Source organism: Salvelinus alpinus, chromosome 12 (genome assembly GCF_045679555.1).
Source record: "Salvelinus alpinus chromosome 12, SLU_Salpinus.1, whole genome shotgun sequence".
NCBI lineage: Eukaryota > Metazoa > Chordata > Actinopteri > Salmoniformes > Salmonidae > Salvelinus > Salvelinus alpinus.
The window spans coordinates 34,918,606-34,943,146 of record NC_092097.1 but is presented as its reverse complement, the minus strand read 5'-3'; the positions used below and the strand labels follow the sequence as shown (position 1 = coordinate 34,943,146).

The 24,541-nt window shown below is 42.6% G+C and overlaps 1 protein-coding gene across 1 annotated transcript in view; it reads right to left on the bottom strand.

Annotated features, from left to right (window-relative positions):
- The window catches only part of LOC139535984 (transforming acidic coiled-coil-containing protein 1-like), a 46,058-nt gene extending 31,068 nt beyond the window's left edge, over positions 1-14,990 (bottom strand). Inside the window, exon 1 of the mRNA XM_071336024.1 lies at positions 14,648-14,990. Within this exon, the coding sequence (XP_071192125.1) occupies positions 14,648-14,721 (74 nt within the window). The 5' untranslated portion in view covers positions 14,722-14,990. The remainder of the gene's footprint in view (positions 1-14,647) is intronic.
- Between the last annotated feature and the right edge of the window lie 9,551 nt (positions 14,991-24,541).

Here is a 24,541-nt window from a genome sequence, read left to right as displayed (position 1 = left end):
CATATTTGTTCGTCGGACTGCCAGATGGTGAAGCGGGATTCATCACTCCAGAGAAGGCGTTTCCACTGCTCCAGAGTCTAATGGTGGAAAGCTTTACACCACTCCAGCCGTTGCTTGGCATTGCGCATGGTGAACTTAGGCTTGTGTGCGGCTGCTCGGTCATGGAAACCCATTTCATAAAGCTCCCGATGAACAGTTATTGTGCAGACGTTGCTTCCAGAGGCAGTTTAGAACCCGGTAGTGAGTATTGCAACCGAGGACAGACAATTTTTACGAGCTACGTGCTTTAGCACTCGGTGGTTCCGCTCTGTTAGCTTGTGTGGCCTACCACGTCGTGGCTGAGCCGTTGCTGCTCCTAGACATTTCCACTTCACAATAACAGCACTTACAGTTGACCGGGGCAGCTCTAGCAGGGCATTCATTTGATGACTTGTTGGAAAGGTGGCATCTTATGACGGTGCCACATTGAAAGTCACAGAGCCCTTCAGTAAGGCCATTCTACTGCCAATGTTTGTCTGTGGAGATTGCATGGCTGTGTGCTCGATATTATACACCTGTCAGCAACGGGTGTGGCTGAAATAGCAGAATCCACTAATTTGAAGGGGTGTCCACATACTTTTGTAGTGTATATGCTCAAGCCGACATTACCTAATCTTCGTGCTCCCTTATACACATCCGGAACGGCAGGTAAATAACCATGAGAGCAACAAGCCTTTCCATTGTGGAAGAGAGGGAGGCTCTCTCTAGTTGAGGTTTCTGCCGTCTGGCTCCAATGAGGCTTGAAGATAGGGTTTGGGATAGAGGTCGACCGATTGGCATGGCCGATTAATTAGGGACGATTTCAAGTTTTCATAACAATCGGTAATCGGCCCTTTTGAATGCTGATTATGGCCGATTACATTGCAATCCATGAGGAAACTGCGTGGCAGGCTGACCACCTGTTACGCGAGTGCAGCGTCAAAAGGACCTTGTGGCTGCAATGAGCCAAGGTAAGTTGCTAGCTAGCATTAAACTTATCTTATCTTATCTTATGTTGAATCTGACAATTAATCTTGATGGTTGTACAGTCGTCTCAAATAAAACTGTGAAGGACCTCGGCGTTACTCTGGACCCTGATCTCTCTTTTGACGAACATATCAAGACTGTTTCAAGGACAGATTTTTTCCATCTACATAACATTGCAAAAATCTGAAACTTTCTGTCCAAAAATGATGCAGAAAAATGAATCCATGCTTTTGTCACTTCTAGGTTAGACTACTGCAATGCTCTACTTTATTTAGTGCTAAAGCACTAAATAAACTTCAGTTAGTGCTAAACACGGCTGCTAGAATCTTGACTAGAACCAAAATATTTGATCATATTACTCCAGTGCTAGCCTCTCTACACTGGCTTCCTGTTAAGGCAAGGTTTGATTTCAAGGTTTTACTGCTAACCTACAAAGCATTACATTGGCTTGCTCCTACCTATCTTTCCGATTTAGTCCTGCCATACATACCTACACATACGCTACGGTCACAAGACGCAGGCCTCCTAACTGTCCCTAGAATTTCTAAGCAAACAGCTGGAGGCAGGGCTTTCTCCTATAGAGCTCAATTTTTATGGAATGGTCTGCCTACCCATGTGAGAGATGCAGACTCGGTCTCAACCTTCAAGTCTTTATTGAAGACTCATTTCTTCAGTAGGTCCTATGATTGAGTGTAGTCTGGCCCAGGAGTGTGAAGGTGAACGGAAAGGCACTGGAGCAACGAACCGCCTTTGCTATCTCTGCCTGGTTGGTTCCCCTCTCTCCACTGGGATTCTCTGCCTCTAACCCTATTACAGGGGCTGAGTCACTGACTTACTGGTGCTCTTCCATGCCGTCCCTAGGAGGGGTGCGTCACTTGAGTGGGTTGAGTCACTGATGTGATCTTCCTGTCTGGGTTGGCACCCCCCCTTGGGTTGTGCCGTGGCGGAGGTCTTTGTGGGCTATACTCGGCCTTGTCTCAGGATGGTAAGTTGATGGTTGAAGATATCCCTCTAGTGGTGTGGGGGCTGTGCTTTGACAAAGTGGGTGGGGTTATATCCTGCCTGTTTGGCCCTGTCCGGGGGTATCGTCGGATGGGGCCACAGTGTCTCCCGACCCCTCCTGTCTCAGCCTCCAGTATTTATGCTGTAGTAGTTTATGTGTCGTGGGGCTAGGGTCAGTCTGTTATATCTGGAGTATTTTTCCTGTCTTATCCGGTGTCCAGTGTGAATTTAAGTATGCTTTCTCCAATTCTCTCTCTCTTTCTTTCTTTCTCTCTCTCTCTCTGAGGACCTGAGCCCTAGGACCATGCCTCAGGACTATCTGGCCTGATGACTCCTTGCTGTCCCCAGTCCATCAGGCCACCTTGCTGCTCCAGTTTCAACTGTTCTGCCTGCTGCTATGGAACCCTGACCTGTTCACCGGACGTGCTACCTGTCCCAGACCTTCTGTTTTCAACTCTCTAGAGACAGCAGGAGCGGTAGAGATACTCTGAATGATCGGCTATGAAAAGCCAACTGACTTGGAGTACTCCTGAGGTGCTGACCTGTTGCACCCTCAACAACCACTGTGATTATTATTATTTGACCCTGCTGGTCATCTATGAACATTTGAACATCTTGGCCATGTTCTGTTATTATCTCCACCCGGCACAGCCAGAAGAGGACTGGCCACCCCTCATAGCCTGGTACCTCTCTAGGTTTCTTCCTAGGTTCTGGCCTTTCTAGGGAGTTTTTCCTAGCCACCGTGCTTCTACACCTGCATTGCTTGCTGTTTGTAGTTTTAGGCTGGGTTTCTGTAGAGCACTTTGAGATATCAGCTGATGTAAGAAGGGCTTTATAAATACATTTGATTTGATTTCATCGTTATCAGCTTTTTTTGGTCCTCCAATAATCGGTATCGGTATCGCGTTGAAAAATCATAATCGGTCAACCTCTAGTTTAGGAGTCAAAAAATGTATTCTATGTCCTTCCATTACATTTTCATACATTGGAGAGTTATTGCTGATGATGAATTCCATACATTTTGTAATTCTGATCAGTTTTCCAGGTACAGGTATGTTCAATTGTGTTGGGTTAAAATACTATAAGCATTTGTAGACTCTTTAAAGTGTTTGTTGTCTGAAATACCCGTCCTGACAACAGTTTCAACACAATGACAGTGTTCCCAAAGCTTGAGCAAACATCTGAATGCTCACCACACATGAGTCTCCTCTCCTGCTGCCACCTGCACATGGACTACTGCAGTGAGGAATTGAGGTGAGGTGGTGTAAGAATAGTTCAACCCATAGAGCACAACAAGTTCAAAGTAATCCAGGGAAGGTTGAGACACATGCTGAGTGAGCCAGGTTTGTACAGCGTTCAGTTACATAAGCGCTGACTGTCTGTCAGAAGAGGTCCACATTATATTCTACAACAGAATGAGATTCAGTCAAATCAAATCAAATCAAAATGTATTGGTCACATACACATGGTTAGCAGATGTTAATGCGAGTGTAGCGAAATGCTTGTGCTTCTAGTTCCGACAGTGCAGTAATATCTAACAAGTAATCTAACAATTCCCCAACAACTACCTAATACACACAAATCTAAAGGGATGGAAAATATATACAGTATATCACAAAAGTGAGTACACCCCTCACATTTTTGTAAATATTTGAGTATATCTTTTCATGTGATAACACTGAAGAAATGACACTTTGCTACACTGTAAAGTAGTGAGTGTACAGCTTGTATAACAGTGTAAATTTGCTGTCCCCTCAAAATAACTCGACACACAGCCATTAATGTCTAAACCGCTGGCAACAAAAGTGAGTACACCCCTAAGTGAAAATGTCCAAATTGGGCCTTAATGTGAACATTATTAAAGTGGCATTGTTTAAAGTGACTTGTGATCCATTTATTAAAGTGACCAGTGATATGATTCTCTATGTAGGCAGCAGCCTCTCTGAGTGAGTGATTGCTCTTAGCAGTCTGATGGCCTTGAGATAGAAGCTGTATTTCAGTCTCTTGGTCCCAGCTTTGATGCACCTGTACTTACCTCGCCTTCTGGATGGTAGCGGGGTGAACAGGCAGTGGCTCGGGTGGTTGTTGTCCTGATCTTTTTGGCCTTCCTGTGACATCAGGGGGTGTAGGTGTCCTGGAGGGCAGGTAGTTTGCCCCCGGTGATGCCTTGTGCAGACCGCACCACCCTCTGGAGAGCCTTGCAGTAGAGGGCGGTACAGTTGCCGTTTTAGGTGACAAGCCAAATTTCTTCAGCCTCCTGAGGTTGAAGAGGCGCTGTTGCACCTTCTTCACCACACTGTCTGTGTGGGTAGACCATTTCAGTTTGTCTGTCATGAGTACGCCAAGGAACTTAAAACTTTCCACCTTCTCCACTACTGTCCTTTCAATGTGGATAGGGGGGTAAATCCCTCTGCTGTTTACTGAAGTCCATGATCATCTCCTTTGTTTTGTTGACGTTGAGTGAGAGGTTATTTTCCTGACACCACACTCCGAGTGCCCTCACCTCCTCCCTGTAGGCTGTCTCGTTGTTGTTGGTAATCAAGCCCACTACTGTTGTGTCATCTGCAAACTTGATGACTGAGTTGGAGGCGTGCATGGCCACTCAGTCATGGGTGAACAGGGAGTACAGGAGGGGGCTGAGCACACACCCTTGTTGGGCCCTAGTGTTGAGGATCAGCGAAGTGGAGATGTTGTTTCCTACCTTCACCACCTGGGGGCGACCCGTCAGAAAATCCAGGACCCAATTGCACAGGGCGGGTTTGAGACCCGGGGCCTCCAGTTTAATGATGAGCTTGCAGGGTACTATGGTGTTAAATGCTGAGCTGTAGTCAATGAACAGAATTCTTACATAGGTATTCCTCTTGTCCAGATGGGATAGGGCAGTGTGCAGTGTGATGGCGATTGCATCGTCTGTGGACCTGTTGGGGCGGTATGCAAACTGAAGTGGGTCTAGGGTGACAGGTAAGGTGATATGATCCTTGACTAGTCTCTCAAAGCACTTCATGATGACAGAAGTGAGTGCTACGGGGCGGTGGTCATTTAGTTCAGTTAGCATTCCCTTCTTGGGTACAGGAACAATGGTGGCCATCTTGAAGCATGTGGGGACAGCAGACTGGGATTTAATATGTCCGTAAACACACCAGCCAGCTGGTCTGCGCATGCTCTGAGGACACGGCTAGGGATGCTGTCTGAGCCAGCAGCCTTGCGAGGGTTAGCACATTTAAATATCTTACTCACGTTGGCCACGGAGAAGGTGAGAGGGGAGCACAGTCCTTGTTAGCGGGCCGCGACGGTGGCACGGTATTATCCTCAAAGCGTGAAAAATTATGTCCGTGACGTGGCTGGTTTTCTTTTGTAGTCCGTGATTTCCTGTAGACCCTGCCACATACGTCTCGTCAACGGTCTGCTATAGGAATGATGCGTGAACGTTGCAACCAAACATTCCCCATGCACTTCTATCCCAACTGACCACGCCTGTCCAAAGTGTAGAACTAACTTGAGCTGTTCATCCAACCATAAAGCAGCATACAATTCCATTAATGAATCAGCATCAAAGTGAAAAGAATTGTGGTGTAACCGCATACACATCACACATGGCCACATTAATGCTATATTACGAAACATCAAAAACATACCACTTGATTGAAATGCTAAGGCTGTGCTTGTTTGTTGTAGTATAACACTGGCAGCCATAAACATGAATGAGAAGGGTAAAGCAATCGTCTGTGGGGTGCATGGGCGCCGTTCCAAACAGGACCCCACCCAGTCCTGTATGGTTAGCAGCTAAACTTTAGCAACGTTCTGCTCCAATACTACTGTGCTCAGGAGGATACAGTATGAGAATGACTGATGTTTCATTATGTAACCTAAGGAGAGCTACATAGACAGGCTTCATATTTCAAACACACACTGAAAGTTATGAAGCTGAGAAAAACTAAAAACACATGCCACTGAAAAAAGCAGTAACAAAATCCTGTTCTACTTTGAACAAACAATATCTGTTCAGGCTTAATGAAGCTGTCGTAAAGCCTTTATGAAGCCAAAATAATAACACTGGGATGCTGGTTCAAATCCCGGGCCTGCTGTCAGTGGGAATAGAACTACTGTAGTAATTAGACGAATGCTTGTGTCTGTTCCCAGCAACCATCTACTGTTGTGCCCTTGCCTTGGCAGCAGCTAATGGGGATCCTTAATAAATACAAAATACAAATACACCCCCCCAAAAAATAATTGTATGGGTAAAATGGATCCGCACTGAGACAACAGTGAGTCAAACACACACAGTCAGACATTGAGACAGTCACAGACAGACACAGACACATGTATGCACACGCACGCACGCACGCACGCACGCACACACACACACACACACATGCATGCACATACACACATACAAGCACACGCACACTTGTCTGAGGGCTAGTAAAGAGGACGGTAAAGGAATATGACACATCCCCTAACACATTGTCTCGCTGTCTCATCAAGCCACATGTCCTCACTGATCGGAGCAACCTCTCACTTTTCTCTGCTTTTCACAAACACCAACACTAAATCTATGTTTAGTCATGATGCCAGTCTTACACTGAACACCCAATAACAAGGATGGCCTCATGCAGGAAAGCGGGCCTTGCACAACAGCCTGCTAACATCGTATCTCTAGTGAGCCAAGCATGGAGGAACAATAACAATCGTTCACAAGTAGAAATCCTCTTTGGCTACTTCCTCTGTTCTCTTTTACCGGACAGGGTGGAGCTAAGATTGTGATGACAATATTAGTTAAGGAGGTGAATCCCTCTGGTAGGCATGCAACACAACATATACTAGTTAGTAAATATGTAGCTACAAACAGGCATGTTAGGAGACACCCAACTCTCTCTTTCTCTGATGTCGCCAACACAAACAGGCTCACACTCTCTTCGTCACTCACAAACATGCACGCGCACGCGCACGCACACACACACACTTGCATTTGTAGTGGGTTTTGTATTAGCCAGCTGCTCTGTCTGTCCTCACTGGTGCTATTTCTGTCTCCAGGCAAAGGAAGACATTTTATGTATGGCAGGGCCCTCATTTCATACGTCCTCATCCCAGTCTGTCCTCTTCTATAAAGTTATAAGCCTGATTTCACTCCAAACTTCTCATTATGGGAACTTTGTTGCTGCTTGGTGTGATCCACAACATTCATAAGGGGATCTGACCTCTCCCCCTCTCTCGCTTTCTCTGTGTGCATGTGTATTTGTGTATATGCAAGTGTGTGAGAGAGAGATAAATAAATAATAAGTAACACAATGTATTTTATTAGTTTATGTAACATACCAGCATCTGTCAGCTGTTGTGAGCCCCTCTGTTGCATAGCCATATCTGGAAGTGAGTCTATTTTCAGAGCAGTGATAATGATCATTGTTATTTTCATCCATGGCACATGACTTTCCCTGTCCAAAAACCTGACAGGGAAAATCACCACGCTCTGCACAACATAGGCTCAAAGACACAACGTCTTATAACAGTTATCTCATGTGTCTCTGTATCACTGAAACTTAACATTTGCCTACTTTTTTTCATGTATTGTCAGAGCGTTGTAAAAATTAAAGTCGTTTTTCGAGTCTACACAAGGAGAGGTGGAGGAGACCACATCCACGTACAGACATCTAAACTGCTCTCCAATCATGACTATAGACTGATCTCTATGCCTTCGCGTGTCTATTATATATGCCTTGTCTACCTAGTATGTAAGGTTACATTTAAGCTGTGTTAGAATACCCACACTAACATACTGTACACTACATACTCAATTTACGTCACAAATAGTATGGGTGGTGCGGTTAGTATGAGTATTCGAACACAGCTTTAGTCTAGTTCCAGATCTGTTTCTTCTGTCTTGCCAACTCCTAGGGTTCTTGTCACACCAGCACAAACAGATCTGGGACCAGCCACACTATAGGTCCTTCTCATAAGTAGTGCACTATATAAGTAATAGGGTGCCATTTAGGACGAATCCCAGGTTTGATAAGCCTTGCACTGTACAGTCTCCCTGTGGAAAATCCCCTTCATGTGATGAGAGCGCCATCTGGTGGCAGAAACTGCTCCACCTACTGCTTGAGTGGCCTATTTTACCCTGTTCTCTGGCTGTCCTGATTTCATCACTGTATACCTCTTTAATAATATAGGCCTACAACTAAATGGAATGATATCTATAAAATGTGAATGTCGTAAACCATACAAATAAGTCTCAAATAAGGTCATTTTTAGTTTCACGCGGTCATACTTCACTAGTCTTGTGATGTATTCACTCAGCTTTTTGGAACAAATGTGAGAAAGGTGGTTATCAAGGTTTGGCCATTTCTGCACTTGAGATATACATTTGCTAACTCGACATAGAGAGTCCTATAAGCATAAGGCAGAGGCTGTGCTAGTATAAATTTTAAACTTAAAAAATAAAGGAGAGCCGCACACTCTAGGAGCTCAGATGCAAAAATGTAATTACCAACGTTTCAACAGCCAAGCTGTCTTCATCAGGGAATAATCACAAACACTGCGGGATGACTCGTTTATATAGTGTCAAAAGACACACAGGTGTCTGTAATCATGGCCAAGAGTGGCCTAATATCATTGGTTAATTCTCAAATATTAAAATGGCATACAAAGAGCAGCATACAAAAAACAAATGGATAGCATACGATCATAGATTCATTTTAGACTGCACAAGCTTACAAACAATTACAATGGCAAAGTCACAATAATCACAAGAATGGCTTCAGATCAAAGTCTACGTTGAGACCGAAGGGAGCAAGGGTCTTTAAGTTAAAGATCCAGGCAGGCTCTCGTTTAAACAATAAATTATCAAGGTCACCCCCTCTCCTAGGGAGGTAATTACCAACGTCAGAGTGTACCAATTGGTCTCTGAGATTTCTGCCCTGTGAAAATACGACCAAGGGAAGGTCCGAAAACACATTACCGAGACTATCATCAGATTTTAGAATGTGCCAATGTTTGTGAACGATTCCCTTAATTTGTTCAGAGCGCTTTGAATAGCGGGTAGTTAGAATGCAAGAATGCGTCTTTTTGCGAGACTGCCCTTGAAAAAGGTCATGTCTCGTTTTGTTTTGAATTTTCTCAATGGCAATATTAATCTGATCATTTTTGTACCCCCTCTCCCTGAACTTTCTTTGCGTCTCAGCCATATTTCTGTCGACATCTGATTGTTTTTTTGCAAATTCCTTTGATTCGACAGAACTGTCAGCCCTCAACAAACTGTTACGATCAGTAGGTTTCCTGTAAAGATCAGTGTATAGAACATTATTTTCACACAAGATCAGAAGATCAAGAAACACGTCAAATCAGTTATCAGATTGCATAGTAAATCTCAAATGTTCAGAACAGGAGTTAAGAAAAGCATGGAATGCCTGGAGCTGTTTTGCATCACCCCTCCACAGAACAAAAATATCATCAATATACCGTTTCCAAATAATGATGTTAGGTAAGAAAACATTTTTTAGAGGATTGAAAATAGACTGTTTCTCCATGTAACCGACATACAAATTAGCATAGTTAGGAGCCATGGGGGATCCCATAGCAGTACCCTTCGTCTGAATCATTTAGAAACATGAAATAGTTGTGTGTGAGTACTATTTCAGCCAATGTTATAATGCATTCACTGGAAGGTAGTTCATTAGGGTCACGTTGCAGAAGAAAATGTTCCATAGCTTCAATACGTCCTCGTGTGGAATATTTGTGTATTTATTTATTTATTTATTTCAGACAACAACACAGAGTTACACATGGAGTAAACAATAAACAAGTCAATAACACAGTAGGGGGGGAAAATGAGTCTATATACATTGTATGCAAAAGGCATGAGGAGGTAGGCAATAAATAGGCCATAGGTAACGTAGACTTTGATCTGAAGCCATTCTTGTGATTATTGTGACTTTGCCATTGTAATTGTTTGTAAGCTTGTGTAGTCTAAAATGAATCTATGATCGTATGTTATCCATTTGTTTTTTGTATGCTGCTCTTTGTATGCCATTTTAATATTTGAGAATTAACCAATGATATTAGGCCACTCTTGGCCATGATTACAGACACCTGTGTGTCTTTTGACACTATATAAACGAGTCATCCCGCAGTGTTTGTGATTATTCCCTGATGAAGACAGCTTGGCTGTCGAAACGTTGGTAATTACATTTTTGCATCTGAGCTCCTAGAGTGTGCGGCTCTCCTTTATTTTTAAGTTTTCTACTCCGCTAGCCAGCACCTCGCCTAAATAGGTGTGCGTTTCTTTTTCTTCCAGTATAAATATTAAAACATACCCCAAGGTCTTGAGCACCTGTTTGCAGTGTTACAGGTGTTTTCCCAGCCAGCCCTGCCCAGTCCAGGACACTGCACATGGTAAATGATGAGACAACAAAGTCCTGTATGATGTTACAGTATACACAGATATCCCCTGTCTGAACTGACCCGTGTTTGCAATGCAAATAGGATGTGTGAGTGGCTCACATAGAGCCAGCTGTTGCATTTCCAAGCAATTTGTGCAAACAGTGGGTAATGAATTGATATTGATAACCATGTCCTGTTTTACCCAAGTTAAACATATGATTAAACATCTTATTATGTAATTTAGGTGACTATCGATTTTAATACATCTCTTTAGATGACATCCTACTCACTGTTTGAATCAACGTTATTTCCACGTCATTTCAATGAAATGACATTGAACCAACGTGGCATAGATATTGTATTGACGTCTGTGTCCAGTGGGATAGCACAAAGTCACCACAGTGTGTGTCTTGTAAAGTATTAGCAGCTATCTTTATCTATATCATTGACCTTAGAAAGTGGAAGAACCTGACACTCATCTCTACACAACATAAACAAAAGGTCCCCTGTGGCAGAAGATTCAGAGGGAAAGGGCAACCTTTTGCTTCAGGGCCCAATTTAAATCAGTTAACCTCTTTAAAGGACTGTCTATAGCACAACTTCTGATTTATGACTTCACCACTGTGACCGGAAATGGATCTATCTAACGTGGTCCATCAGTAACAGCTCACCATAATATCAATATTTGTTAGCCTGCTGAGCTAAAGCCTAGGTATTAGCTTTGGGAGCCGACAAAACTCAGGTCTCAGGACAGGTTTAGTCATCACACAAGCAAGGTTCTGAACCACCTCTATTAGGCTAGGTAACACGGTCACCACCGATAAATCCGTGATAATCGAAGACTTCAACAAGCATTTCTCAATGGCTGGCCATGCCTTCCTCCTGGCGACTCCAACCTTGGCCAACAGCCCCGCCCCCTCCGCTGCTACTCGCCCAAGCCTCCCCAGCTTCTCCTTTACCCAAATCCAGATAGCAGATGTTCTGAAAGAGCTGGAAAACCTGGACCCATACAAATCAGCTGGGCTTGACAATCTGGACCCCCTATTTCTGAAACTGTCCGCCGCCATTGTCGCACCCCCTATCACCAGCCTGTTCAACCTCTCCTTCGTATCATCTGAGATCCCCAAGGATTGGAAAGCTGCCGCGGTCATCCCCCTCTTCAAAGGGGGAGACACCCTGGACCCAAACTGTTACAGACCTATATCCATCCTGCCCTGCCTATCTAAGGTCTTCGAAAGCCAAGTCAACAAACAGATCACTGACCATCTCGAATCCCACCGTACCTTCTCCGCTGTGCAATCCGGTTTCCGAGCCGGTCATGGGTGCACCTCAGCCACGCTCAAGGTACTAAACGATATCATAACCGCCATCGATAAAAGACATTACTGTGCAGCCGTCTTCATCGACCTGGCCAAGGCTTTCGACTCTGTCAATCACCATATTCTTATCGGCAGACTCAGTAGCCTCGGTTTTTCTAATGACTGCCTTGCCTGGTTCACCAACTACTTTGCAGACAGAGTTCAGTGTGTCAAATCGGAGGGCATGTTGTCCGGTCCTCTGGCAGTCTCTATGGGGGTACCACAGGGTTCAATTCTCGGGCCGACTCTTTTCTCTGTATACATCAATGATGTTGCTCTTGCTGCGGGCGATTCCCTGATCCACCTCTACGCAGACGACACCATTCTATATACTTCCGGCCCTTCCTTGGACACTGTACTATCTAACCTCCAAACGAGCTTCAATGCCATACAACACTCCTTCCGTGGCCTCCAACTGCTCTTAAACGCTAGTAAAACCAAATGCATGCTTTTCAACCGTTCGCTGCCTGCACCCGAACGCCCGACTAGCATCACCACCCTGGACGGTTCCGACCTAGAATATGTGGACATCTATAAGTACCTAGGTGTCTGGCTAGACTGCAAACTCTCCTTCCAGACTCATATCAAACATCTCCAATCCAAAATCAAAGCAAGAATCGGCTTTCTATTCCGCAACAAAGCCTCCTTCACTCACGCCGCCAAACTTACCCTAGTAAAACTGACTATCCTACCGATCCTCGACTTCGGCGATGTCATCTACAAAATAGCTTCCAATACTCTACTCAGCAAACTGGATGCAGTTTATCACAGTGCCATTCGTTTTGTTACTAAAGCACCTTATACGACCCACCACTGCGACCTGTATGCCCTAGTCGGCTGGCCCTCGCTACATGTTCGTCGTCAGACCCACTGGCTCCAGGTCATCTACAAGGCTATGCTAGGTAAAGTGCCGCCTTATCTCAGTTCACTGGTCACGATGGCTACACCCACCTGCAACACGCGCTCCAGCAGGTGTATCTCACTGATCATCCCTAAAGCCAAAACCTCATTTGGACGCCTTTCCTTCCAGTTCTCTGCTGCCTGCGACTGGAACGAATTGCAAAAATCTCTGAAGTTGGAGACTTTTATCTCCCTCAACAACTTTAAAAATCTGCTATCCGAGCAGCTAACCGATCGCTGCAGCTGTACATAGTCCATCTGTAAACTACCCACCCAATTTACCTACCTCACCCCCCATACTGCTTTTATTTATTTACTTTTCTGCTCTTTTGCACACCAGTATCTCTTCTTGCACATGATCATCTGATGATTTATCACTCCAGTGTTAATCTGCTAAATTGTAATTATTCGATTTATTGCCTACCTCATGCCTTTTGCACACATTGTATATAGATTCTCTTTTTTTTTTTTCTACCATGTTATTGACTTGTTTATTGTTTACTCCATGTGTAACTCTGTGTTGTCTGTTCACACTGCTATGCTTTATCTTGGCCAGGTCGCAGTTGCAAATGAGAACTTGTTCTCAACTAGCCTACCTGGTTAAATAAAGGTGAAATAAAAATAAAATAAAACACAAACAGTGATGCAGCCTTTATTTATCTTTTATGTGAGGTACAGTTGACTGTATTAGTAAAAGCATGAGGGTTAAATGCATCCATTACGTCCGCTGCCTCATCTGTTATTGAGATGGCATAACCATAGAGATAGAATTACAGTACATTGACTTGAATGCGATTCTCCGTTATGGTTATTCTATTTCTGTGGGCATAACCTGCAGGGGGCAGAGTGGTCCCCTTTCGGAGAGACATCTCCTCATGTAAACATTGACAGTACAGGGAGGACTAGTGGAAACCCAGGATGTATTTCACACAGTGAGATCAATCAGTTAGCCAGCTAACCCTTCCTTTGCTCAACAAAACATGATGAAACAACTGAGGGTTTCCATTTAATCAACAACTGTAAAATGTCTCCACGTATCTCAGTGGTATCTTTGCAAACAGCTCAGATCCATTGGAAGTATTGGAAAAGAAAGGCAGCATTCAATACACAAGATTCATAGGCACTCGATAGTGTGAATAGTTACATCATACCCTATTATCAGAGATGTGTGCATGCATACGCACACGCACACGCACACGCACACGCACACGCACACACACACACACAAAAACAGACCATGTACTAGAGGGTACGGTAGACAAACATCTGACACTACATTTCTAGGCTGTTGTGAAGCCTTATTATTGAGTGAGTGGGGGTATGTGAATATTTGCTGAACGGAGACCATTCATTCACACTCTAGTATGAAACTCCTGGAGGTGACAACACACTGCATACACTGACTGTTTTAAACACTGTTGCATAGTGTATGCTTGTAATACACAGCATACTAAATGACTGATCTCAATCCATTTCCCACAGCTATTCTCATTTGAAGTCCTATGTATCCCTCAATTGGAATAATAAGATATATAACTTGCAAAAACTAGCAAAGGCCGTATTTTTCCACACCATCAAGCCCAAAAATACAACATGACAAGTGACGATATTGTAATAGTTTTGAAATCCAAATAGAGAAAAGTTACATAGTGTGTGTGAAGCAGGGAGCAACTCTATCCCCCTGCTCTGTCTAAATCTACTAGTGAACTATAGTGTCTCCAACACTTAGTTTTGAACAAAGATTATTTATTTAAGCTGGTTCCTTTCTGGTCCACAAACATTCTTACAGGTCACAAGCATTCTCGTCAAGCCATAACAAAGTTGACAACCCAAAACATCCAAGTACACAGTAAACTCCCCCTACAAGACGTCACAACCTATGACAAACAAGAACTCATGAAACATTCACCAAGAATTTCATTGTCCCAATAGCTCATATAGTAATAATAGTCCACTGCTATTTATGTTACTGTAAGTACAGGTATTAGAGAAAACAATTCACTCACATGTTACTTGTCTTCCTCTTGGTTGAGTTTGCTGCCCCGCCCCTCTTCTTCTGTTGGGACTGAGAGCTCCCCATGTTGACAGGGCCGGTACCCCTCCAAGGGGACTGGGCCTTTACCTGTCTGTGTGTAAGTCTATAGATGTGCGTTCTACTTTAAGTGTGCATGCGTGTGTCTGGGTTCAGTGTCATCCCAGGTCAAGTTAGCCAGTGTACTGTTTATGATTCCTAATACTGTACTGCTTCAGTGAATGACGCTGCAATGTCCGTCTGAAACAGCTCTGATACTCTGACAGTTTCTCTCAGCTGGCCCAAGCCTCCTCTCTCCCTCTCTCCCATAGACTTATTGCTGCCTCCCTCTTTTTCCTTCTCTCTTTCTCTCCCTGGCCCCTCCTCCCTCACCTCTAGCACACACATGCCTCCATGCACGCCACACGCACACACACCAGGGAACAGACCTGGGTAAACATTCGGCTGGGAGTTACTGCATGCTGTAATAAATCCAGGTGGGGACAATAAAGGGAGGAGGCTGGAAGGTACAGCAGGTAAAGAAGGTCAAGTTTCTTTGCCATAAAGAGATGTCATGTGAACATAATACGGGGTTGCATCCTAAATGGCAGCCTTTTCCCTATAGTGTACTACTACTATAGTGTACTATCCATTGGGCTCTGTTCAAAAGTAGTACACTATATAGGGAATAGGGTGCCATTTGGGAATCAGACCAGATAGCAGGCACACAACAACCCATGAGAGCATACAGGACTCTGCTTGATGTGACAACATGGTGATAGATACTTCTGGTTCAACCTGTCCCCATGCAGATTAGGAAGGAGGGACGGTACCATGTTTTGACAAAAATGTGAACAGCAGTCCAGTCATTCTAAACATTCGCTTACAAGGAAGCGATTGTCTGACCAGATAGCAATTCAATTGCGAGTTGCAGTATTGGGAACTCACATGGGTTTTTTTGCACAGATATGTGCTGTTTTGCATGATGAAAAGTCACCATTAGTGTACTGTAAGAAAAAAGATGCAACTTATTGTGACAAGGAGGAGATACATATAACACAACATGAATGAACACTTCCCTTACAGTTATGAATCCACACTGGATCAATACCATGAATAAAAGCAAGAGCTTATACCCTTTTGTCAAAGATCTTTAAGACAACTGTTTCAGGATTCAAGCTCCCACAAGCCAGCAAGAACAGGTTCTGCTGCTCGCACTGACTAATTATTTTAGTTGCTGAACTAATTTACCACAGCATAATGCTTCATTGCAGATTAACAGTTTATCTGGCCACGTTGGGCTATCAAATCCTGTTGAACATAATCAGTTTAGAAGGTGAATGAATCTAATTCATTCATGAAGAGCCAATATGGGAACAATGGGCAGTGTTAAATTCAATTAATTTATGAATTCATCACTCAGAATCTAGCCTAGCCTACTGCTCAACAAACTGCCACAATGCTGCCCCTTGACCTGTGCATAATAACAGAGGTCAAAGTCTTATATACCAGACACCTCTCTATTACACATACACCAGGTCATCATGTGACTCATCTAGAAGAGTCATGTAAACAAATATTTTAGATACTGTACAGATTAAGCAGCGTTCGGCAATAGATGGCCCCTAGGCCAAAACCGTCCCGCAAGTGTTTTTATTTATTTATTAGGTGGAGGTTTAGACTGTAAAATCACCAGGAATTCAGCAACAAAAATGTCATTCAGGAAATCGGTTCACAAGTATTCCTACAAATAAAAAGAGACAAATTTGATCACGTTTCAATGTAATCAAGGTATGAAATTATTGTTATTTTCAAATACAATCTCTTTTTGGGTTTACTTGTGGTCAATTTGCAGTGTACAAATTATAATTATGTTCCATCCCCCCAACCATTCGCTCGGACATACTACACACTACAGAGGTACATCCCTAGCCATGTCTACTGTACAGACTAACACTACAGAGGTACATCCCTAGCCATGTCTACTGTACAGACTAACACTACAGAGGTACATCCCTAGCCATGTCTACTGTACAGACTAACACTACAGAGGTACATCCCTAGCCATGTCTACTGTACAGACTAACACTACAGAGGTACATCCCTAGCCACTACAGGTACATACTGTCTACTACAGACATACACTACCGTTCAAAAGTTTGGGGTCACTTAGAAATGACCTTGTTTTTGAAAGAAAAGCACATTTTTTGTCCATTAAAATAACGTCAAATTGATAAGAAATACAGTGTAGACATTGTTAATGTTGTAAATGACTATTGTAGCTGGAAACGGCAGATTTTTTATGGAATATCTACATAGGCGTACAGAGGCCCATTTTCAGCAACCATCACTCCTGTGTTCCAATGGCACATTGTGTTAGCTAATCCAAGTTTATCATTTTAAAAGGCTAATTGATCATTAGAAAACCCTTTTGCAATTATGTTAGCACAGCTGAAAACTGTTGTCCTGATTTAAAGAAGCAATACAACTGTCCTTCTTTAGACTAGTTGAGTATCTGGAGCATCAGCATTTGTGGGTTCGATTACAGGCTCAAAATGGCCAGAAACAAAGTACTTTCTTCTGAAACTCGTCAGTCTATTCTTGTTCTGAGAAATGAAGGCTATTCCATGCAAGAAATTGCCAAGAAACTGAAGATCTCATACAACCCTGTATACTACTCCCTTCACAGAACAGCGCAAACTGTCTCTAACCAGAATAGAAAGAGGAGTGGAAGGCCCCGGTGCACAAGCCATTTCCAGTTGCAATAGTCATTTACAACATTAACAATGTCTACACTGTATTTCTTATCAATTTGACGTTATTTTAATGGACAAAAAAATGCTTTTCTTTCAAAAACAAGGACATTTTAAGTGACCCCAAACTTTTGAACGGTAGTGTACATTACCTAGCCAAGTCTACTATAGACACTACTGATAACAGACAAGAAGAAATAATGCTTCTTTATTGAACAATAATAGCATCATGGTAGGAGTCCTATCTGTCTGTGCTGTTCGTGTTCACAATACTGATCGCAAAGATAGCCTTTTAGCTCAACGCCTTTTAGCCGACGCCTTTTAGCCGACGCCTTGGCATAGTCACATCGCCACATCGCCACCTTTCAAAGAGGATCATTCTTCCTTGATCATTTTCACATCATGCTCAGTTACATCTTTAAGAACATCAAATCAGATACGGCTTGAAATTCTTTTGCTTAAACTTTGTACCCGTCCATACTTTTGAGAACCGATTTAGCGAATTTGTATTTTGCTGTAATCAGTTACAAACAGTGGCATGAAACGGGTTGAAAACAAAGACTAGGTACGCACAGCCTGACATCTACTGGTAGACTGAGAGAAATGTCATTGCTGGTAGTCTACAGGCTTAGTCCCTGAGAGGCACTCAATGGTTTCCACTCTAGGCATGACATGATTTCCCAAGATTTGCCATAAAGATCCTGGACAGGGCTTTCCATCATAATTACAAAACTTTTTATAATTTATAGTACTTGCTTTTTGGCTTTTTAAATGTTAATAGTTGAGTCCCCTACTCATGCAGTAGGCCTCATTGCCATAATGGGACTAATGATTACCACGATATAGATAAATGTGACCATATTAAAGTGATCAAAATGTTTCAATGTGTTATGATGGGGAAGTTACTAGGCAACCTTCACACACAGATCAGACACATCTGGTGTAGGCCTTCAGTATATCCTAGCCAGCAGCAGTGACAGTGCAGTCTTACTCAGCGTTGGGTTTCCATTGAAATCCAGGGGATCATGAGGAATATGGGGGTGAGAAACAGCAGTGTTGAGTCAACATCTCCCCTTCACTTCCTACTCAACAAATGATAACTCATCCGCCCCAGTGCACCCAAACTGCTAGGGGAAACACTTAAAGACGACAAACTCCAAGAGTCCCTTCCACAACCACAAGTCTATAAATGGCAGGGTCATGGAGTGTCTGAGAATCTCTCCCTGTAACTATTTTCTAATACTGCCTGCTGACATATTCCAATGGTTATTTTCTAATACTGATCAGATATTCCATTGTTTTCTCCCTAGTGTTACTCAGAATGGTATAGGCCTCATAAGCTCAATATAAATGGATTGAATTCAATAGATTTCAATTCAGAACATTTGTGCTAGCAGCCATGGATGTCTTCAACTCCCAGGAAAACTGGGAGAAAACTGGGGGAACTTGCATTCCAGTGCCCCAAATGGGAATATTCTGGGAATGTATTTATATTCCCAGAAACTGCAACTTGCTTGCCATCCAAATGTTAAAAAGCAGACTGGATGAAAGGATCCAAGATCCCGCCCTCTGCCCTTCTTCTCCAATGTGCTTTGAGAGGAATTTAGAAAATAAGGATGGAGGAAGAAAATATTTGACGGCTAGTAACATTTTCAGACCCAAACATATGTTGGCTGCTCCCACCCCTTTAACCCCCACTTCCTGTTCAGTAGAGCCTCAGCCTCAGCCTCAGACTGTGGTGTGTCGGAGAATGATCTCATCTTCCTTCCAGCTCCAAGGGCCTCTGGAATGTCAAAAACACAACAGTACATGATACAATGTGCCTGCTTGCAAGCTTGAGGGAACCAGTAAGCCAAAATGGAGAGTTTATAATTTAGCAATAACGCTCGAGGAGGTGTGGGATATGGCCAATATACCACGGCTACGAGCTGTTCTTACACACGACACAACACGGATTGCCGGGACACAGCCCTTAGTCATGGTATATTGGCCATATACCACAAACCCCCAGGGTGCCTTATTGCTATTATAAACTGGTTACCAACGTAATTAGAACAGTAAAAATAAATGTTTTGTCATACCCATGTTATACGGTCTGATATACCACGGCTGTCAGCCAATCAGCATTCGGGGCTCGAACCACCCAGTTTAGAAGAGTTCTTCACTCATATCAATTCACTCATTATGTAACTTAAAGAAAACACATGGAAGGTAATGAACTTTCCAGCACGCAGGCTGTCAGTATTGGACCCTCTGTCTGAGCTGTTCTCTTTCTGGGGTTAACGCTGTGTTTGTGTGCTGTGAAATGGGAGATCCACTGGGCACAGACGTCAATTCAATGTCTATTCTATATTGGTTCAACATAATTTAATTGAAATGATGTGGAAACAACATTGATTCAACCACTGTGTGCCCAGTGGGGTGTGTGCGTGCGTGCTTGTTGAGCATGTGTGTGTGCGCTTGGGTGATGGTATGTGTGTGTGTGTGTGTACGTGTATATTCGTGGATGTATAGGACCGGAATTTTAATCCACGATTGGCACCCTGGTCACTTCAGACAGACTTTTACATTGACTTATGTATGTATAGTGCTGTGTGTGTGCTGTTGAACCTTGCCTTATGTTGGCTACTGGAACTTGGGTCTTTGGTCAACATGTGGAAATTCTGTGGAAAGAATTTCCTCTTGTTGGACAACAACCACAATCAATCAATGTGAGAATCACATTCTGAGAAAGGCAAATGCACGGTTGTGTGTGTGTATACTCAATGGTGAGGTTTAAAACCCCTCAACATACTTTACATAGTCTGCAATTGTCACTCTATCCTCCAGTCCTCTCACTAGGCCTCCTACTTCAGAGAAGCCTCAAGTTATCTCACCTTACATGACGTCACCTTTCAGTCAGATGGCTTTTCTTTACTAGCATGTTTACTAGAAGCTGTGTAGCCTGCCTGTGCTAGCCTAGAATTCAATCAAACCCACACTGCAGAAGCCCAAGCTGTTGTACTCAAACATGAACTAACAGTGTTATGTAAATAATGGGCAGCCCCCACAAAAAAACGGGTTCAGACATTTTTATTTTACAACTTTCCAATTTTCAGCCAAATAAGGGAAGGCCTTTTGGTTAATCAGTGCATGGATAAAGTATCCTGTGGTTTAATAAGTCTTAAACATGAACACATCACAAAGATGAGGTAGAAAAGCCAAGCCGTAAACAACAGGCTTAGAGGCATGAACCTGTAAAAACTAGTAGTGCTCACACAAGATCAAAGACACTGGCTGTGGCGTTACCTCAGCTGGTTGTTTCCTAGAGCTTATAAAACAGTGTATAACTTTGCCACACTCCCACACTGTAAGAATAAAAGTCATGAGAAAAATGAATGCTTTAATAGTAATCCTCTCTTGCTAGAAACCCCCTGTCCAGACAGATAATGGAGAGCATTGGTAAATGAGGAATTACGTTCAAGTAGAATGAACAGACTACAAAGAAAGATAATTCAGTAGTAGAAAATGTTTTCCTCTCATAGAATCTCCTTCCTTGAGGACTAACCCTAAACCTAGCCTATATATTATAGAAAAATATATTTGCATGTGAAAAGGTCCTGGGATGCATTTGCTCCATTGAGTCCCCCATGTGGTTACACTTTACTTGAAATCTATGTCATAAGGTCTACATAAAAGTGTTATAATCATGACACAACAGATTAACAGTCAAGACTAGCCTAATGGTGTGATCTTATGCTAACTGACTTCACATGGTCATAATAGCCTACCTTTATGAAATGAATACAACACTATATCTATCATCATAACCAATAAACTATAGGACCTGTGTTAGTCCAAGTTTCCTGTGAATGAAACAGATGAGACTATGGCTTCAAATTATGTTTTAAAAAGTAATTGCTCTCATGGAATGTTACTCTTTAAATACAGATATTGTGATGATGATAGGCTACAGTCTTTGGTGTCTACACATAGGGTAGAATGTGAATTTTAACATGCATGCTTCCTCTTTAACAAAGACATTGCCATAATCATAGAGATCCTGTTCTAATTTCTAATTCTATGGCCATAATAACATACGCCTATGATGTTGTGCTAAAGTGAGTTCAGAATCACTTTTTAAAACAAAACTCTACTTTAAAATGTAATATAATTAATATTCAAAATGAATAACCTCATCTTACATTTTTGTAGATGCCATCACGATACATAACATAACAGTATTATCCATCTAACAGCATAGGCGCTTACATGTTTTAAAAAAAGAATTGCGTTGTCGAGAAGGAATCTGCAAGTAAGCATTTCGTTGGACGATGTATATGATGCATATCCCGTACATAGGACTAATAAAACATGAAACACTTTTCTTTACAGGCAAGAACAGTCAACACAGAACTGGCAGTTATAGTCTACAGTCCAAAAGTTAAATGTCCTACTTTTCCAGTGAACTTTCCGGATAAATCAGCTATCCAATTTTCAAAAAACGTCAAAGATGGTTTCTGAAGTTATTTTCTTCACTATGAAAACGTTCCTTGCTGAGCACGATGTGAGCGGCAGTCCCAATGCGCGTTCTTCTAAGATAAATCATGTCTGTAATATATGGGGTATATTACACGCGGATAAATGGGAAATGAACTTTCCGGGGCCAATATGCCAGGAATGTGACTTAAAGAAACAGTTAATATACGAAATGAATCTTATAAATACGAACACAATGTTCACCTCTCTTTGGAGTAAAAGGCTAAATAGGCAACAGAGTGGCATGAAGTCCACTGTAGTAATTTGATAAGCCTTTGATAAACTGCTGCAGACAGTCAAATCCTTGCAGGCTTTACGTATGTTATTCATCATTTACTAAAAGTGTATATATATATATATATATACAGTGTATATACACACACACACACACACACAGTACCAGTCAAATGTTTGGGCACACCTACTCATTCAAGGGTTTTTCTTTATTTTTATTATTTTCTACATTGTAGAATAATAGTGAAGACATCACAACTATGAAATAACACATATGGAATCATGTAGTAACCAAAAAAAGTGTTAAAATCAAAATATATTTTAGATTTTAGATTCTTCAAAGTAGCCACCCTTTTGCCTTGATGACAGCTTTGCACACTCTTGCCATTCTCTCAACCAGCTTCATGAAGAATGCTTTTCCAACAGTCTTGAAGGAGTTACCACATGTGCTGAGCACTTGTTGGCTGCTTTTCCTTCACTCTGCGGTCCAACTCATCCCAAACCATCTCAATTGGGTTGAGGTCGGGTGATTGTGGAGGCCAGGTCATCTGATGCAGCACTCCATCACTCTCCTTCTTGGTCAAATAGCCCTTACACAGCCTGGAGGTGTGTTGTGTTATTGTCCTGTTGAAAAACAAACGATAGTCTCACTAAGCACAAACCTGATGGGATGGCGTATCGCTGCAGAATGCTGTGGTAGCAATGCTGGTTAAATTTGCCTTGAATTATAAATAAATCACTGACAGTGTCACCAGGAAAGCGCCTCCACACCATCACACCTCCTCCTCCATGCTTCCACAGTGGGAACCCCACATGCTGAGATCATCCATTCACCTACTCTGTGTCTCCCAAAGACAAGGTGGTTGGAACCAAACATCTCCAATTTGGACTCATCAGACCAAAGGACAGATTTTCACCGGTCTAATGTCCATTGCTCGTGTTTCTTGGCCCAAGCAAGTCTCTTCTTCTTATTGGGGTCCTTTAGTAGTGGTTTCTTTACAGAAAATTGACCATGAAAGCCTGATTCACACAGTCTCCTCTGAAGAGTTGTGTCTGTTACTTGAACTCTGTGAAGCATTTATTTGTGCTGCAATTTCTGCGGCTGGTAACTCTAATGAACTTATCATCTGCAGCAGAGGTAACTCTGGGTCTTCCTTTCCTGTGGCAGTTGTAATGAACACGAGGGGAGACAGAGAGCTGGTTTCAAGCGCAGGGCGCAGCAGATGTTTATTGCAAAGAACCACAGGAGGAGGCAGGTAGCTGGGTCCAGGGGCAGGCAGAAGGTCATACACAGGGGGTCCAAAACGGCAACAGTACAGGCAGGGAAAAGCCTAGTAATGTAGTCTGAGAGATCAGGCAATAGGTAGATAACAGGAAATCCGATAGGCTAAAGTACAGGCAGGGAATAGGCAAAAGGCGTCATTAGTGAGGCAGGCAAAAACTATCATACCAGTGATTCTAATCATGGGAAAAACAGAGTTCCGAAAGACTTGTCACAAAACAAACAATACCTCACAGTGATGGGGTGCAAAGAACTGAACTAAATAGTGTGTGATAATGACAGGTGATTAGAATTCAGGTGATTGGGATCTGGAGAGTGAGCTGCGTTCAGGGGATCTAGGTGTTTGAGAGTGTGAGCTGGAAAGTGAGCTGCGTTCAGGGGATCTACGTGTTTGAGGGTGTGAGTTGGAAGCAGACGTTACAGCGGTCCTCATGAGAGCCAGTTTCATCATAGCCCTTGATGGTTTTTACGACTGCACTTGAAGAAACTTAAAGTTCTTGAAATTTTCCGAATTGACTGACCTTCATGTCTTAAAGTAATGAGTTACTGCTGATTCTCTTTGCTTATTTGAGCTGTTCTTGACATAATATGGACTTGGGCTATCTTTTGTATACCTTTCCTACCTTGTCACAACACAACTGATTGGCTCAAACGCATTAAGAAGGAATGAAATTACACAAATGTACTTTTAACAAGGCACACCTGTTAATTGAAATACATTCCAGGTGAATACTTCATGAAGCTGGTTGAGAGAATGCCAAGAGTGTGCAGAGCTGTCATCAAGTTAAAGGGTGGCTACTTTGAAGAATCTCAAATCTAAAATATATTTTTATTTGTTTAATTAACACTTTTTTGGTTACTACATGATTCCATGTGTTATTTCATAGTTTCGATGTCTTCACTATTATTCTACACTGTAGAAAATAGTAAAAATAAAGAAAAACCCTTGAATGAGTAGGTGTGTCCAAACTTATGACTGGTACTGTATATAAACTGTATATATACGCAGGCAGGCATGCACGCGTGCACACACACACACACACACTTACATATGGTGCTAAATTGCTGTATAGGCCTATATAAAAAATAAATAAAGTGTGAA